Source organism: Bos mutus, chromosome 1 (assembly GCF_027580195.1).
Source record: "Bos mutus isolate GX-2022 chromosome 1, NWIPB_WYAK_1.1, whole genome shotgun sequence".
NCBI classification, from domain to species: Eukaryota; Metazoa; Chordata; class Mammalia; order Artiodactyla; family Bovidae; genus Bos; species Bos mutus.
This window is the reverse complement of record NC_091617.1, coordinates 132113200-132131916: the sequence shown is the minus strand read 5'-3', so window position 1 is coordinate 132131916 and position 18717 is coordinate 132113200. Positions and strand designations below refer to the sequence as shown.

Below are 18717 nucleotides of genomic sequence, written 5' to 3'. Positions count from 1 at the left end.
TACTGCCATCCATGCCATCTTTGGGGATTTTTCCCTGGTCTGTTATCGTCCCATTCAAGCAAGTTTCCCCCTGACTCAGGCTTCTATTTATTTTACTCAGGTTCCTGGTCATCACCTAGAATTGTCCACTTGCCTCTGGAGAGCTTCTCTGATCACTTGTACCTCAATAAACTTGTCAGAAAAAGAAAGATGGATGTAAAAATTATGTTCTAAAAGGAACTGTCACGAGAATGTGATTTCCATCAAGGCCCAGAAGTGCCCCCCAGTATACCCCTGTATACCCCAGTTGAATGGATTGATTTATTCTTCTTTGCCTCATTTATTTTGGAAGTTCCTACAGTCAGGAGTTTTGCTTGTTTTCTGTGATACCCTAAACATTTCAGGTACTTAGTATACATTAACAAATAGTCCTTTTTTCTTTTTAAAGATCCATAATTACCTAATAAAACTGAATGTAGGATCTGTTGTCAGCTTTGGCCAGAATTTGTACTTGCACAGGGATACGGAAAAGAACAGGATTTAAAGATAACTTATGGACTTCCCTGTGACTCAGTGGTAAAGAATCTGCCTGCCAGTGCAGGAGGCCAGGTTCAATCCCTAATCGGGAAAGATCCCACATGCTGTGGAGCAACTAAGCCTGTGCACCACAGCTTTTGAGCCTGTGCTCTAGAGCCCGGGAGCCACAACTGCTGAGCCCATGGGAGGCTCCACAGCAAGAGAAGCCACAACAGTGAGTAGCCCCTGCTCCCCACACCTAGAAAAAGTCCACGCAGCAACAGAGACCCAGCACCAAAAAGAAAGAAAGAAATTTTTAAAAAGAAATAAAGATAACTTACATTCAGATTGTGCTCATAGATTTGTGATCACAGGTAGTCACATAAGCCTTTGAGCTGCCTTCATTTACAGCCTCACTGATTCTCTTCTGAAATCTCTGTGCAGAGCCCTTCTACCTGCTCTGCCTGGCGTTGGTCTTGCTTCCCCAGCTCTGTCCTCCGCAGTGCTACACCGTGATACGCCCACAGTGTAAACCTGACTGAGTCCCCCCACCCCCACTGAAGCCGCTCGGGAGTCTCTGATGCTGTTGCCTCTTCCCCACCCCTTTAGTGGTAGCACCTAGAAGCCTCTCTTCACACTTGACATTGAAATAACACCAAACTCCCAGGAGCTCCTCATATCTCCCAGGCCACCTCCTGCCTGGCCCTCTTTATCCACAAGGCATCTTCCATTTCTTTCAGCAGCCACTGCTTCTGCTCCATTCCAAACTGGGCTTGGCAGTCCTGCTCTCTGGGGTGCCTTCCTTGATATAAAAAATATTCTTTTCTCTGCCTACTTACACTGTAAGCTCGCTTGAGGCAAAATTATAGGATTTGTAGTTTACTTGTCTTGAAGAGTACCTGGCTTGTAGTAGCATCAAATGTTTATTAAACTGGGTTGTATATATGTTCTTCTACATCATCCAAATGATTTTCATCTACAGAATGTGATTTTATCTTTATATGATCTGCTCCAAAATAAGAAAAGCCTTAGAAAAGGGAAATGTATGAATCAGAGTAACTTAAAGTACTAGCAGCAATGGAGATAGCTATTGTTGATGTTTTGGAATGTATTATAGAGAATTTTTTAATTATACAATGGTCAAAGTTTAACCACCAGACTTCCCAGGTAGCTCAAAGGTAAAGAGTCCACCTGCCAATGCAAGAGATGCAGGAAACTCCATTTGGATCCCTGGGTCAGGAAGATTCCCTGGAGAAGGAAATGGCAACCCACTCCAGTATTCTTGTCTGGCAAATCACGTGAGCAGAGGAGCCTGGTAGGTTACAGTCCATGGGATTGCGAAGAGTCAGACAGGACTGAGTGAGTGAGCGTGCTCACATGCACAAAGTTTAACTTCATGATTTGCCACTTAGAGCCAATACTCAGAAATCGGTAGTTTTGCAAATGACATGCATTAAAAATTAATAGCCAGTTCAGGGACTTCCGTGGTGGTCCGGTGGCTGAGACTCCGTACTCCTAATGCAGGGGGCCCAGGTTTGATCCCTAGTCAGGGAACTAGGTCCCACATGCTACAACTAAGAGTTCACATGCCACAACTAAACCTCTTGTGTGCCTCAGCTAAACACCGGCACAGCCTAATAAATAAATATTTTTAAAAAATTAATACCCAGTTCATTGTGCTTCCCCTATCAAAAAAATACAGAGTAGTTTTTAGGTAAAATATTGCTTTTTTGTAATTCAAGGCAAGAAAGAATGTTTTGCTTTTCTTGTGTTCCCTAGACCCCAGAACCATCACTTGTCCTGTTTTTCCAGAGGAGAAGGCGAATCCCAGTGAGGGCATTGACTTGACCGTCTTACTGAGCTTGTCAGTGCAGAAGTAGAAGCTGGACGAGGAACTCCTGCCTGCCCACCTGGTGCTTTTTCCCTCAGCCACATTTCCTCCTCCTCCACTGGAGTAAAGAAAAAAGTAAGTCTTTAAGCACTTCCTAGATCCTGTATGCTCAAATTAGGCCTGCTGCTGAGATGCTCTTAAAAGTAAAGACATCAGCGTTAAACCTAGAACATTGTTCTTTCATGTTCATATATATAGTTTCTTTGAGCATCAGAAAAATATTGCCTTCTATGAGATTTCTTATTTTCTCAACAATTTTTGAAGTGAACACAACAGATAAAATATTCCAGGTCTCCTTTTTTTAGCCTACAAGTAGCTCTGTAGTATATGTTTTTGTATCCCTCTAAATTGTTCTCTTGGGATCAGTTTCCATACTGAGTCATCCACTACAGAGTGCCGGTGTTTTCCAGGCAGACTATCTTATTATTTCTAAATGACTCATTCCTTCTGAATCATCACACCTTATGTACTGTGTTTTAAAAAAAAAAAAAGTTTTAAGCACTTTTCTACAATTTTTCCTTATCTAGTCTCCAGAATGTCCTATTTAAATAACACGGATATTCAAACAGTCGTCCCTTGCGTCTATGATTTATGCAGATCATTTTCTTCTTGAACCCTTTCATCAGCTGAGATAAGTGGTGGAAGTTCTTTACCTCATACTCTCTGCTCCAGGTGTTTCCTGAAATAGAACACACAAATAGCAACATAAAAAATTGTGTAACATCATTCTCTATTTTCCATCATTATATGTATGCTGTTTAAGGTTTTATTAACTCCTCAAATTTCTACATGAAATTAGGGAGAAACATGTACAAAACAAAAGTATAGTTTTAATGTTTATTGGTACACAAACTCTTCAGAATTGAGAATGTTGGAAGAATGTAGCACTTTGCTCCCTTGACTTCCATGTCACATTTGGCTGGTTCTCTTCCTGCCTTTTGAAAATGCAGTCTCTGTCTCCTTCCTTGCATCCTTCTCTTCACCCTATACATATCAGCCTTCCTCAGAGTTTTGTCTTTGTCTTATTTCTCATTCTGTGCAGATCAGTCTTGTACACTCTTGTGACTTTAAAACCTTTATCTGACACTTACTCCCAAGTTTTTATTTTCAACTCCTGTCTCTTTACTGCCATGTATATTCATCTGAATGGGAAGTATCTCTTCGGGATGCCCTACGAAAACAGCCCATGCCTGAAGCTGAATTTCAGTTTTCTCACCCCCCTTCCATCACATTAGCTAAATAAAGGGTAAAAATTATGTGACCATCTCAACAGGTTCAGAATAGATATTTAACAGAACTAAACCACCTCATGAGATTTTTTAAAAATCTCAACAAACTAGAAATAGAACTTTCTCAATCTGATAAAGGATATCTACTAAAAAATCTGCAGCTCTCATCATGGTGAAAGACTGAGTACTTTTCCCTAAGATCAGATACAAGGCAAGGATTTCTGAACTCATATTTCTAGTCAGTATTGTTCTGAAGATTCTAACCAGTGCAATGGTCAGTAAGGCAGTAAATATTGGAAAGGGAAAAAGTAAAACTCTCTAGTATCAGACAATACGATAGTCTATATGAAAAATCCCAAGGAATTTACCCTCCCCCAAATCCTTTAATAAATGAATTTAGCCCAGTGGCAAGTGATAAGATCAATATACATAAATCAGCTGTATTTTTCTATACCAACAACAAACACGGTGGAAAATGAAATTAGTATAACTACCATTTGTATTAGCATCATAAAACGTGAAATATTTGGAAGTAAATTTAATGAAAGGCCTATAGACATTGCTTAGAGAAATGAAAGAGCATGTAAATACATGGAGAGATACATTTATGTTCATGGATTATAATGATTGAAGACTTGATATTGTTAAGGTCTCCATTGTCACCAATGATTTAGATTAAATGAAATTCCAGTCAATACCCCTGCATATTTCTTTGTGAAAATAGGCACAGTGATTCCAGTATCACTATGGAAGTGCAGAGGACCTAGAATAGCCGAAACAATTCTGAAAAAGAAGAAATGGTGCATTTACATTATTATCTTAAGGCTTACTATAAAGCTACAATAATTAAAACAGAATAGTATTGGTATATACAAAGACAAAAGAATAGAGAATCCAGAAATAAGTCTATATGTATGGTGATTTGCTTTTCAACAGAGGCTCCAACACAGTTCAGTAGGGACAGGTTAGTCTTTTGAACAAGTGATGCAGGATAATGTTGAAATTCAGCCTCATTCCATACATGAAAATTATTTCAAAATAGATCAGAGACACTTGAAACCCCTAAAAACCTTAAGGCATCTATGACCTTAAGATAGACAGAAATTTTAAGACAGGATACAAATTTATTAACTACACAAGATACTTTGATTAATTGGATTAATAAAATTATTAGAATTAAAATTGGAATTAAAATCTCCTATTCTTCAAAAGCTACTGCTCAGAAACTGGATAGGAAAGCCACAGACCAAGAGACAATATCTACATCTAAAATATGTAAATGAGCTTTTAGAACTCAGTAGTCAAAAGCAACCCAAAAGATTTGAATAGAAACTTAACCAAAAAAAGAATTGTATATGAATTGCTAATAATAAGCATTTGACACTTTGTTGTAGAGCAGAAACTAGCACATTATAAAGCAACTATACCCCAATTTTTAGAAAAGCATATAAAAATTGCTCAACATCATTAGTCATCAGGGAAATGCAAATTAAAACCACAGTGGGATACCACTTCACACCTGCTAAAATGGCTAAAATTAAGGAAACTGATAAGTATCCAAAAGGTTGTAGGGCAACTAGAGCTCTAGAGTGTTGCTGATGGGACCATAAAATGGCAGAACCACTTTGAAAAACTATTTTACAGGTTTTTATATAATGTACACTTCTCATGACTCATTAATTCCATTGTTAGTTACCCAAAAGAAATGAATGCTTATTGACAAAAAAGACTTTTACTTGAAAGTTCTTAGCAGTTTTAATTCATAATAGTCCAAACTAGAAACAACCCAGATGTCCATTAACTGAATAGATAAGATGAATTTGGGTGTATTTAATTATATAGTAGGATATCTGCTAAGCAGTAAAAAGGTATATTCTATTGATGCATGCAATAACATGGATGAATCTCAAAGCCATTATGCAAAATGAAGGAATCCAGACTGAAAATGTGTGTACATCTCGTATATACACATCTTCAGTCATGTGAAGGTCGAGAACTGGCAGAACGCATCTATGGTGATAGGACTCAGATGAGCAGTTGTCAAATATTGCAGGGGCACAATTGATTGGGAGAGGCACAGAAATAGTTTTAGGGCAATGTAAATTTTCCCTCTCTTCTAGAACAGTGGTTCTTGCTAAATTTCCTTGAACTATTCATCTAAAATGAACATTTTTACTCTGCGAATTATACATCGGTAAAGCTGATTTAAAATAAAAGTGAGACTCTAAGAGCTGAGTGGCTTCCCAGGTAGAGCTAGTGGTAAAGAACCCACCTGTCAATGCAGGAGGTGTAAGAGGTGCGAGTTTGATGCTTGGGTTGTGAAAATCCCCTGGAGGAGGGCGTGGCAACCCACTCCAGTACTGCCTGGAGAATCCCATGGACAGAGGAGCCTGGCAGGCTACGGTCCATAGGGTTGCAAAGAGTCAGACATGACTGAAGCGACTTAGCAGGCACTCAGAGAGCTGAGAGGAAGATCTGTTTTGGAGTAGCATTTGTCAATTAGTGAAGACGGGGAGTGTTTGAAAGTTTGAAAGGAATAGAATTCTTTTGTCAATTAGTGGGCTTCTCTGTAAGGTGATCATGTGATCAGATGGGCTTTCTAATCTCCAGAAGAAGAATTCTTTAATAGTGGGGGCTGGGAGCTGGAGATAATAAACCTGGTTTTGGTGACTGACCTGGACTTGAGCTGGGATAAGGAGGCTGGTGGGCTTATTCAGAAAGTAGACCTTTACTCAACTTTTAGTCCTTTACCACCCTTTTTATGTGTGATGGCCTGAGGTTGGTGTTTTTCTGGTTCAGGTTTTTTCACCAACAAATAGGATTCCTGTCTTAGCAGAAAAGGAGGGATGATTTTCTGAGTTTGTGGAGTAAGGGTCGGGAGAACTCTATTCCTTTCAAACTTATAAGCACTCCCCTTGTGGTCTGTCCTCTACCCTAGCCCATTTTCTGTGATTTTTGGTACCTCCTAACCTGGGCCTTCTGGGGTTGTGCAGGGGGAGTTGGTGTGTTTGTCATTAGTATCCCTTTCTCCTCTACTCTGCTAAGTCACTTACTATCCCGCTGCAGTTTTCTGTCTTCATATACAGTGATTTGGGGTTACTGACGTCTCTTAGGTTCTTTGAAGATCGAGTTTACATTCCTATTTTTGTTCTTAATGTTTGAAGGAGACCTTAAAACTGTAAAATCCGTACTGTACATTTTCAGCCTTACCAATACCAAAGTCCTGCTACTTCTCCAAACACACAAAGCTCTCTCTTAATTATACAGTAGAATATCTGCTGTATCTCTGTACCTTTGTTGAATTCCTTTTTGCTTATATGCATGTGTGTGCTCAGTTGTGTCTGACTCCTTGAGACCCCATGGACTATAGCCTGCCAGGCTCAATGGGATTTTCCAGGCAAGAATATTGGAGTAGGTTGCCATTTCCTTCTCTAGGGGATCTTCCCCACCAGTTAAATCCCATCTTCACCTGCTAAGGCTCTCATCCTTCAAAATCCAGTTCTCCCTCCTAACTTTTCTTGTTGGCTGCCTCTGTTTCACAAGAAATCCACTTCATTGGGATGTTTGCACTGAAGGAATACCAGGAGCCACTGGAGAGTACTTGTTAACATAGTCATACACCAATTAACATGGAAGTAATAGGGATTGTTGAGTGAACGCTGAACCACTTAGAGTGCATATGAACCACTTAGACAGAAATTGGGAAAACAGACTCTGGCCCATTGTGGAGATGAAGGAACAGAAAAGATGAAAGGCTTGGGGGAAGTGGGCAGGCAATGCGCAAAAAGACCTGAAGAGGAATAAATGTAAATATTCAAAATATCATCTCTTAATTTCCCTCCCTCTCTGCTTTCTACCCCTGATATAACATGTTTAGACTGATATTACATCAAATTGAACATTGTAAAACACTCGTTTCATGTGCCATTTAGAAAGAAAAATCTCAAACTAGAATACAATGCTTTCTTATCATTTAGGACTCTTTTTACTTAGTTCTTTTGGACTTCTATTGACAGGTATTTTTAATTATACATACCTCTTGTGCGTACATAGTCTTTGGAACTATGCCATAGTCTTTGGGGTTTGTTGGTTTTTGAAATCTCACTTACTGAGGTTACCAGTGACCTTCACACTGGCAAATCCAGTGGGTAATTTTTGTTTTTCCTTGATCTCTCGGCAGCACCAAATCACTAATGATGTCCATTTTGAAAGTTTCTCCTTCAACATCCTTGAGAGTTGTTTCTTGGGATCCCTCCTAAGAATTCTGTTCTTCTCTTTAACCCAGAAATGTCTATGGTCCTCAGCCCAGAGCCCTTCTCACTTATGTGCACACACTCTGAGTGACCTCTCAGAGCTGCCTCTCCCACCCAGATCTTGCTGCTGACCTGAAGGTTTTTACATTCACATTTCATCCACTCATCACCACTTGGATGATCCATGTGTGTTACCTCTTCAAACAACACATTCAGAATAAAACCCTTCATGTTTTCTATGACCACCTCCCATGAAACAAAAACAAAAAACATGTTGGAAGTGATAACATTAGTCCTCCAAGTACCTAAATCAGAAACCCAAGATTCCTCCCTTTTTACTCTCTCCTCCTCCTCCTCTTCTGTGAATTCTTTCTCACTGACTATTTAATCAGTGCCTTCCTGTTTATTAACTTCTGCCACCTACTTGGTTTAGAGTCTTAGCACTTATTACATGGATTATTACATTAGCCTTCTAATTGATTTCCACACTTTCACTCAACTGCTGGAATGTCTTTCTCAAACATAAACTTTACCATGTTACTTCCCAGCTTAAAAGTCTTTGTTTCTTTTCCCATAGTTTTCATAATAAAGTTCAGACTGCTGAGGTTAGCACACAAGAAAGTCTGTGGCCCAGTTCCTGCTCCTCTCTGGTTGCCTCCCCTCTTGCCTGTCTGTACCCTCCCCATCCCACCTCACCCCCAGTGAAATCAGCTGGAACTATCATTGTTCTGAACTCACCGTGCCATGTTAGGCCTCTGAGCCTTCACATGTATGTTTCCCTCTAGAGTATTCTCCCTCTCCTTCTTATCTAATTCTCATTAGTTAGAATTTAGAACTCAAGAATGGGTACATACATCCCTTATTTGGGGAAGCCGTTCCTGACTTTGAGGTCTGATTTAGATACTCTCTTTTAAAATGGACAAAAGGGCTTGAAGAAAGGATTTGTGAATGAACACAAAATGTCTACTAGCTAAATAGATGTTTAGGTACAGATTGAAATATGCACTTCATTTCTTCATCTTATCAAATTGGAACATGGAAAGATGGGCCTACTCCTACACTGATATTGGAAATATAAATTTGCCATTTTTCTGGAGAGCAGAGTATGTTTCTAGAGCCATTAAAAATAATAGGCATATACACACACTCCTTTTGGCTTAGCATTTTACACCTTGGAATATATCCTAAGAAAATAACTTTTTTGTAAAGCATACTTACACAAAATTTCATGATGTTCATTCATAAAAATATTAACAATGGTTATTTCTGAATTGTGATATGAGTAATTACACTGTTTTTCTAACTTTTCTGATAACATGTATTTACTATGAGAGCAATATGGAAAAGAGAACCCCCACCTTTGTGCTCCTGATCCATGCTGTACTTGCCTCCCTGTTGCCCTGATTAAACAGTGAGTGTGCTGAGGGCCATCACCAAGAATTACTCAGCATCATCCCACCATCTGGCTCAGAGTAGAAAATGCTGGATAAGTGAATTATACCAGTAACAGCTAACAGTTATTGAGTATTTCCGGTGTCTTAGGCATTGTTCTAAGCATTCAACATATTCACTTAATCCTCATGAGATGGTTACTATTTTTATCTCTGTTTTGCAGGTGAAACAGGCTGATAAAAGTTAACCAACTTCTGTAAGGCCACATAGCTGTTGGTGGCAGGCTTCGGATTCAAACCCATGCAGACTGGCTTTTACTGAGAGACATAAGATAGCATCATAGTTCTGAGTTAGATTGTATCTCTGATTAAGAATAATTGGATTAGATTCCATGTCTAGGATTCCAGAGGTACAACTGGGCATCAGTTGAGTCATGATCTAAACAAAAAGGCAGAATTTGATACCCACAGAATCTGAACCAAATACCAGGAGAATAATCTTCATTTATTTTACCTTAAAAAAAAAATTATTTTACACTGTAAACTTCTTATTGAAATTGGTCCCATCCCTTGGGATTTAGTTTTATGTTCCCTCTCTGTGATATTCATGTCCCTTCAAAATTTAAACTCAAAGACCTAAATTTTTAATTAGTTCTTTAGCTCTTCCTCCCGCCACTTTTTCTCAGTAAGATTACTTATGACAGGGTCATCAGATTTCATTTTTAAAACCTGTCAGTCTTCATTTTTGTTATATCTTCTCTTTTTTTTCTTCATATTTTCTTTTAAAGTCTCAGAATTTCTGAAAGCCGCCTTCCTACTAACTGGGACTCTACTGCATAATATGGTGGCCTCTAACCACATATGGGTTTCAAAGAAATTATTGGAATTAATAAGAATAGACAAAATATTTAAACACTACTTCTCTAGGGACATATGGGGCTGATCAGTAGAACAGGATAAGATGTTCAACATCATTAGCTAGAAGGGTGATGTAGGTTAAAGCTCCATTGAGATAATACAGTACACTATTAGAATGGCTAAAGTAGAAAATACTGGCAGTCACAAATGTTGAAGAGGATGTGGAATCAGCCATCTCTCTCATACATTACTGGTGGGAATGTAAAATGGTGTAGCCACTCTGGTAAATAGTTTGGCAGTTTCTTTTAAAAATATGCTTAACATTCAACCTAACAATCAGACTTGTAAATGTGGTTATTTACCATAGAGGAATGAAAACCATGTTTATACAAAAACAGCAGCTTTATTTGTAATAACCCAAACTGTAAACAACATAAATATCCTTAAACAGGTGAATGGGCAAACAAATTGTGGTATATCCATACAGTCAATAGACTCAGCAATAAAAAGGGATGAATTGTTGAAATGTTCAGTAAAGTGAATGACTCTCAAAATCATTGAGTTCAGTGAGAGAAACCAATATCAAAAGCTTAAACACTGTGTGCCTTGCATGAATGTTCTTGAAATGACAGAATCACAATGATGCAGGACAGTTTACTGTATGACTACAAAAGAGTGGTGTGAGGGGTTCTGAAGAGCGAAGGGGTAGTTCTGGATCCTGATTGTGGTGGTACATTCTGTAAAAGGAAGGTAGAAAGAAAAGAAAAGGAAGGAGTGAGTCATATAAAACTGGTGAAATCTAAATAAGGTCTGTTAATTGTCGGCTTCCTGCTTTTGATCCTTGTGGTGTGGTGATATAGGATGTTACCATTGGAGGAAACTGGGGGAAGGGCACACAGGAACTCCGTATATTATTTTTGTAACTTTTCTGTGAGTCTAAAATAATTTCAAATTTTAAAATGTTTAACTAAATAAAATTAAAATTCAGTGCTTCAGTTACAGTAGCCGCGTTTAAAGTGCTCAATAGCCACATGTGGCAGATGCAGCCATATCATGGCAGACATGGAATGTTTCCATCAACACAGAAAGTTTTTCTAGGCAGCACTGGCTAAAAGCATATGTCTGACTCTGGCAGTATTCTCTCCCTTGATTACTTCAAATTCTAACCTCACAACAATACTTGTTGTATTTTCTGTCATATTACCTTATTAACTGGTTGTTTTGCTCATTTTCAAACCTAGAGAAAGATTTCTCTTTAGTTTCTCAAATTTCAGAGAAATAAAAGAGTCTTATGTCACTTTAGGAATTTATCTGACAACTGTTGTAATAGTTTAAATTTAATATTTAAATATACAATTTAATCTGGATATTTAAATTGTCTAACAGTTCTGTATTTTGCTTCAGGGCCAGTTTTATCACCCATATTAAGATATAGTCCTGGGACTTCCCTGGAGATCCAATGATTAGGACTCCATGCTTCCACTGCAGGGGGGCACAAGTTCTATCCCTGGTCGGGGAACTAAGATCCCACATGCCATATAGCATGGCCAAAACAAACAAAAATGATATAGTCTTATTAGCTCTTATACAATTATCCTAATATACTTTCTTGATAGTGTCCTTTGATTTTCCTTCTCTTTTATCCTTACCCAAAAACTCTTCAAAATCATGGTTTTCTGAAAAGGTGCATAGTTTTTTGTGTTTGGTGCTATTTCTTCCCTGTCTCCTGGATGTACATCTTTTAAAAATGTATTTCCTTCCATTGCTACATTCTAGTCTTTTGCCCCATAACACTTATTCCTCTTAGGCACTTTTGTATTTTCACTTAAGAATTATTGGGTAGGTACTCCCTTGTGGCTCAGCTGGTAAAGAATCTGCCTGCAATGTGAGAGACCTGGGTTCGATCCCTGGGTTGGGAAGATCCTGTGGAGAAGGGAAAAGCTACCCACTCCAGTATTCTGGCCTAGAGAATCCCATGGGGTCACAAATTATAGTCCATGGGGTCACAAAGAGTCGGACACGATTGAGTGACTTTGACTCACTCGCTTTACTATGGATCTTCTTTATACTTGAGCTTCAGCCAACCTGCATGATATTCAGCTTTACAGTTTTATATGAGCCACCATCTTGGATTTGAAGGCAAGGCAGTAGAGGACAAAACAATGGCTCAAGATCCATTCACATAGCAATAAAGTTGAGACACTGCAGGAAAAGAAGAATGGGGGCGAAACACTGAAGGAAAACCACAAAGAAAGAAAGAAAGAAAGGAGTGTTGGAATTATGATTTATATGTTTGTGGAAGGAAAATCTGAATATTATAGTGATATCAGTGTTCCTTCAAAATAATTCATAAGTTTACTGTAATTATAATCAAATTCCTATCATAGTTTTCTTAAAACCTGACAATGCAGAAATTCATCTGGAAGACCATCAAAGAATGTTGGAACATAAAAAGGAATCATAATTCAAAATATGAGGGAAAAAGTCAGATAATAAAACTTAATAAGACAATAGTAATTATGATAGTATAGGATTGGCATAATAAAAGAGTAATAATCATTGAATCTAAAGAGCCAAGAAATATATCCTAAACAGTATAAGAATTCAACAAAACAAAGGGTTTTTCATGAATTAATTGTATTAACTATTAACCATATCTTATTTCACTGTCTCAAATACAGAAATAAGCAAAAGATTTGAATAGAAACTTTACCAAAAAAGAAATATAACAAATAAGCAAAATAAACGGAATTTTCTGGGATTGAAGAAATAAAAATGAAAACAGTCAAGTTCTGTTTCTCATTATTAAATGGGTAACTGTTTTTATTGTTAAAATACCAGTGCAATTCTTGGTACTGTTAAACTGATGCTGTCTTTCTCTGCTGTCGTCATCTCCTACCTGTCCTTGTCTTAGTCCGCCTTTCTTGATGCAGTAGTATTGTACACTCTTATTCAGCAAGTCATATTGGCTCTACCTTTTAAATATATTCAGCGTTTAAGATCCCCTGGAGGAGGGGAAGGCTACCCACTCCAGTATTCTGTCCTGGAGAAGTCCATGGACTGTATAGGCCATGGGATTGCCAAGAGTCAGACACGACTGAGTGACTTTCACTTTCACTTTGCCTCTCCTGGTTCAGGCCCCCCAGCCTTCTTACCTCATTTACTGATATAGCTCCTACCTTGTTTCCTTATTTCCTGTCTTGCTCCTCTGCAGTCTCCTCTGAACACAGAAGCCAAAATTACCAATTTAAAAACGTAAGTCTGATCATGTCATTCCTCTGCTCAGTAGACATCAGTTGTTTCCCAGCTCACTCACAGTAAAGCCAAATTCATCATAATAGTCTGCAGGCTCTGCATGATTTAGACTCCCACCTTTCCTTTCTGGCCTCTTCTCCCACACTGCCTACCACCTTGCTTTCTCTACTCCAGTCACTTTAGCCTCCTTGTCATTCTTTTAGTAAGTCAAGCATGCTCATACCGCAGAGCCTTTTTACTTTTGGTTATTCTGCCCGAGATGATTTAACCCCAAATACCTCCTCAACCTGCTCCCTCTCTTCTTTCAGATCTCTGTTCAGATATCAGTGAGGTCTTCCCTGACTGCCCTTTGTAACACAGCACCTTCTCATCCTTTCTAAACCCTTGCTGTGCTTCATCTTTCTCTATTGAACATATCACCATCTAAGTTAGGTTTACTTACATGTTGTTTTTCTTTTTCCAGCTAGATCGTCAGTTCATTCAGGACAGGGACTTTATTCACTGCTCTATCTCTAGCACTTGGCAGGTGCCTGTCACACAGTAAGCACTCAGTATTTATTGATTAAGTCAGAACATTGACTGAACCTTTTTATTTTGTTTTGTTTTTTAATGTTTTTCTCTTTTTATTATTTTAAATTAATTTTATTAGAGGATAATTGGTTTATAGTGCTGTGTTTCTGCTATACAGCAAAGTGAGTCAGTTATACATATACATATATTTATGATAGTTTGTGTCCCTCCATCTGGCAGATATAACAGTTAGAAACATGTGTATCTAACAACAGAATATTAAAATACAGAAAGCAAAATAAATTAAGGGAGAAATAGAAAGCTCAACAATAATATTTGGAGAATTCAGTACCCGCCTCCCCACTTTCAGTAATGATAGGACTACTGGGCAGCACTGGATTGAACCTTTTTGGACAGCAACTTACAACATGATTTAAATGCCCTTTAAAAAAAAAGAGAATGATTAAATTCTATCCATTGATGACAAGAGAGGGAGATCTGCATGTGGCAGGGTCTGAGAGGATGAGATCAAGATCAGTAATAAAGGTTGTTTTTCTCTCTCAGAAAGAGTAAGAAAAGAGATGAAGGTAAGGGAATAATTTCCAAGTGTCGAGGACATTGTACAGTGAAGAGCAAGCACTGTGTGTCAGCCGTCTTTAAGAAACCTAGGTTGATGGAAGCAACATCAACCTGTCCTGTTGATGCAGGACAGTAACAGAAAATAAGGTTATGTGTGGATGGGAATAGTTGTTGAAAATGAGTCAAAAAAGCTAGGCCTGCCATGATGCATGTTAGGGATCAGTAGTGTGAATTCTTGATCTGTAAGAGGTGAGAAAGCTCTCTATGTCTAAGCTAGTCAGTGTCATGTTAGGAAGCAAGGAGGGCGGGATTAGAAATGCCAACTGAGAGGCAGCTGTAACAAGGCAGAGTTGAGGTAATACTGTTACTGTAGTTAAGTTACTAAGTCATATCTGACTGTTTTGTGACCCCATGGACTGTAGCCCACCAGGCTCCTCTGTTCTTGGGATTTTCCAGGTAAGAATTCTGGTGTGGGTTGCCATTTCCTCCTCCAGGGGATCTTCCCAACTCAGAAATCAAACCTGCATCTCCTGCATTATCAAGCAGATTCTTTATCACCAAGTCCCCAGGAAAGCTGGTAATACTACTTTAGGTAATAAGGAGTGTAGGGTGTAATGAAACAAAGGCTTGAATCAAAAATAAGCCATCAGTGATGTGGCAAAGAAAAAGATAATTAACTGCGTGTGGGATACAAAAGAAGAGGAAATAAAAGATTCTGTCAGTATTAAGAGACTGTATTTCCTTTAAATTATTTTCTTTTTTCATTATAGGTTTTCCTGTCATTCACAAAAAAATGGATCATTTAAGCCTTTGGAGGACTCAGTTATCACAGTACTTCTATACTACCAACTGAGATTTATGACAGTACATTTATGACCATAAATGTCTGCATCATAGAACTGCTGAAGAACTAAAAGAGAATATTCTTTATTCTTCTTAAAATTTATTCCTAAAAATAATCCTATAGTATTATGATATTACTAAATGAAACTAGAAAGCAAGCACAATTATTAAATTATTAGACTGATACAAGCACGCATGTGCAACAGCTACTGTATCTGACAGTTACCAAACCTCAAATTTTGATGATTTCCCTTTGCGGGAAAGGTCATTATATTTGCAAGAAACCACTGAACATTGTCAGTCAAATATATTTTTAGCTGAGTGTCATTTAGGAGAATTTACTTGAAACAAGTTCTGGAAAATTCTACATCCTACCACTCAGTGGATTTGATATTATGGCAGCAACTTACAGACTTGTGGTTAGTACTGTGAACCACTACAGCAGTGTGGTGATAGACCGGCGTTTTGAGCAAGCGATACATTATTGCACTGGAACCTGCCACACCTTCACACATGGAGTTGACTGCATTGTGATACATCATAGTGTTTGTGCAGACCTCTTACACATCCCTGTGTCTCAGTTCAAAGATACAGATCTGGACTCTCTGTTTCTACCCCATGAAAATGGGTTTTCCTCAGCTGAAGGTGACTATCCCCATCAAGCCCTCACGGGCATACCCAAGGTCAGGAAAGGATCTACATTTCAGAGTACCTGTAATTTAAAGGACATTGCAGGAGAAGCAATCAGTTTTGCCAGTGGGAAAATAAAAGAATTTTCCCTTGAAAAACTCAAAAACTCTAACCATGCCGCTTACAAAAAGGGAAGGAAAGTTAAATCTGACTCATTCAACAGGAGGTCAGTTGATTTTGACTTGCTCTGTGGCCATTATAACCATGATGGGAACTCTCCATCCTTTGGTTTACTCCGGAGTTCCTCAGTTGAGGAAAAATCTTTATCCCGTAGAAACTCACTCGATACAAACCTGACTTCAGTGTTTCTTCACAACTTCTCTGAAGAAGACCTGGTTACTCAGATTTTAGAAAAACATAAAATAGATAATTTTTCTTCTGGTACAGATATAAAGATGTGCTTAGACATCTTGCTAAAATGCTCCGAGGATTTGAAAAAATGCACAGACATCATAAAACAGTGTATAAAGAAAAAGACAGGGAGTAGCATCAATGAAGGAAATGGTAATGATGCAATTTCTAGCTCTGAAACTGTCTATATGAATGTAATGACCAGGTTAGCATCCTACCTGAAAAAGCTACCATTTGAGTTCATGCAATCTGGGAATAATGAGGCTATAGATTTAACAGAACTGGTCAGTAATATGCCTAATTTACAGCTGACTCCCTTTTCCCCAGTATTTGGCACTGAACAGCCCCCCAAGTATGAAGATGTTGTCCAGCTCTCAGCCCTTGACTCTGGACAGTTTCAAACTATAGAATTGCAAGATGACCAGCACAGTTCTAGAAAAACAGACACTATAAAACCCATTCCAAATAACTCTACAAATTCCTTATATAATTTAGAGATAAGTGATCCCAGAACTCTAAAAGATGTCCAGCTTCAATCACAGCCACTAACTGTAAATCCTTTAGAAAATGTTTCTTCTGGTAATCTCATGGAAACCCTATATATTGAAGAAGAGTCAGATGGAAAGAAAGCATTATATCATGAACAGAAGACAGAAAATGGACCCTCTCAGGAGTTGATAAAGGTAAATGAAGATAGAGCAGAATTATCAGACCATGGTACTCATCTTAAAAAATGTCCTGCCTCAATGCAAAATGAAATTGGTAAGATATTTGAGAAATCAGTTGTTAGTCTGCCTGAGGAAGATCTTAAATCTAAAGTTCCTAAAGTTGAAGAGGAAAACCACAGAGATTTTATGAATTCTAACAGTCAGGAAGAGATAGATAAATTGTTAATGGACTTGGAATCTTTCTCACAAAAGATGGAGACCTCTCTAAGAGAGCCACTTGCTAAAGGTAAAAGCTCTAACTCTCTAAATAGTCAGAGTCAGTTGATTGATCAGCTCCCAGATCTTGAGCCTAAATCTAAAGTCTCCTCACCCACGGAAAAAGTGTCACCTTCCTGTCTAACAAGGATTATTGAAACCAATGGACACAAAATAGAGGAAGAGGATCGAGCCCTCTTACTGCGGATTCTAGAAAGCATTGAAGATTTTGCTCAAGAATTGGTTGAATGCAAATCAGGCAGAGGGAGCCTATCACAAGAAAAAGAGATGATGCAGATTCTACAAGAAACCTTGACAACTTCCTCCCAGGCCAATTTATCAGTCTGCAGAAGTCCTGTTGGTGATAAAGTCAAAGATACTACCTCAGTGGTTTTGATTCAGCAGACCCCAGAGGTGATCAAGGTAAGACCTAACAATCTTCAGTCCCAAGAAGTCTCCAAAGAAATGTACTAATGTTTGCAAAATTTAGAAACAAAAAAATTTTGTCAGTCGTTTTATGTTCCACTAAAGCTCCTACCCTACAGTAGGCATGGTCTCACTGAGTTCAGTGGAAAAAGCTAAAAAGCAAAGTCTTTATAGAGTTAAGCAGATTGCTTTCAATTTCCTTCCTGACACCCTTTATCTTCTTCCTAGCTCTGTGACCAAAGGAAACTTACTTGGTCTTAATATCCTCATCTGTAATGGGAGTAATAATGATCAAGATAAGTCAGGTGAAGCACAAGCAAGGTGCCTTACACAAAGAGTTATTTAATATTAGTTTCATCATCCTCAACCAGTAAGCCACTCTTCACTGCATGCCTTTGTGGACTACAAGCCTGTGTAGAACTTAAAATCTAATTGGGGAAACAAAACTAACATACCAGAAAAAGTATGTGAACATATAAGCACATCTCTGAAAGTTTTGTTAGTGCAGCAGATCTTCAAAGAAGGTAAAGATTAGAGTATATGAAATATCCTTCGTCATGCAAGTGAGAATGGATGTCAGTCTAAAGTTCCAAGGTAGAAGTATTTTCAGAAAGCTTTGAATTTACCCTGCTACTGATAGCATTGCTTTTGAATAATACCAGAAAGGAAGTTATCTGCCCATTTGTAAGTATGTATATGTGTCTTAGCCCAATAGGATTATTCTTATTCGTTTTACATGTCCAACACAGTTGGTAAGAGGCTCTGCTCCACCTCGCACAGGGACCCAGACTGATGGATGTTCCATGTTCCTACAGCTGCCCCATTGCCCCATCTGGAAGATGTGGCTTAGGAGTTCACTGAAGAAGGCTAAGAAAGAAATGGAGCTTTTAGCCACCTTGCCCCACTCTTGACATAATTCCCATCTGCTCACAGCCCAGTGATTCCAACCTGAAGTCTAAGAATCATATGGGAGCACATAGAATATTTGGTGAGCTCTGTCTCTACCATGTGAATACACTATAT

The 18717-nt window shown here is 38.4% G+C and overlaps 1 protein-coding gene across 5 annotated transcripts in view; it reads left to right on the top strand.

Moving 5' to 3' along the window:
• PPP2R3A (protein phosphatase 2 regulatory subunit B''alpha) overlaps positions 1-18717 on the top strand; it is a 233752-nt gene that overhangs the window by 46575 nt on the left and 168460 nt on the right. For 2 of the 5 annotated variants that reach the window (XM_070375954.1, XM_070375962.1), the window contains exons 2-3: positions 2308-2461; positions 15232-17691. In XM_070375954.1, the coding sequence (XP_070232055.1) occupies positions 15700-17691 (1992 nt within the window). In that variant the 5' untranslated portion in view covers positions 2308-2461; positions 15232-15699. Of the gene's footprint in view, positions 1-2274; positions 2462-15231; positions 17692-18717 lie in introns of all 5 variants that reach the window. The other 3 variants (XM_070375959.1, XM_070375969.1, XM_070375961.1) reach the window with 3 other exon arrangements.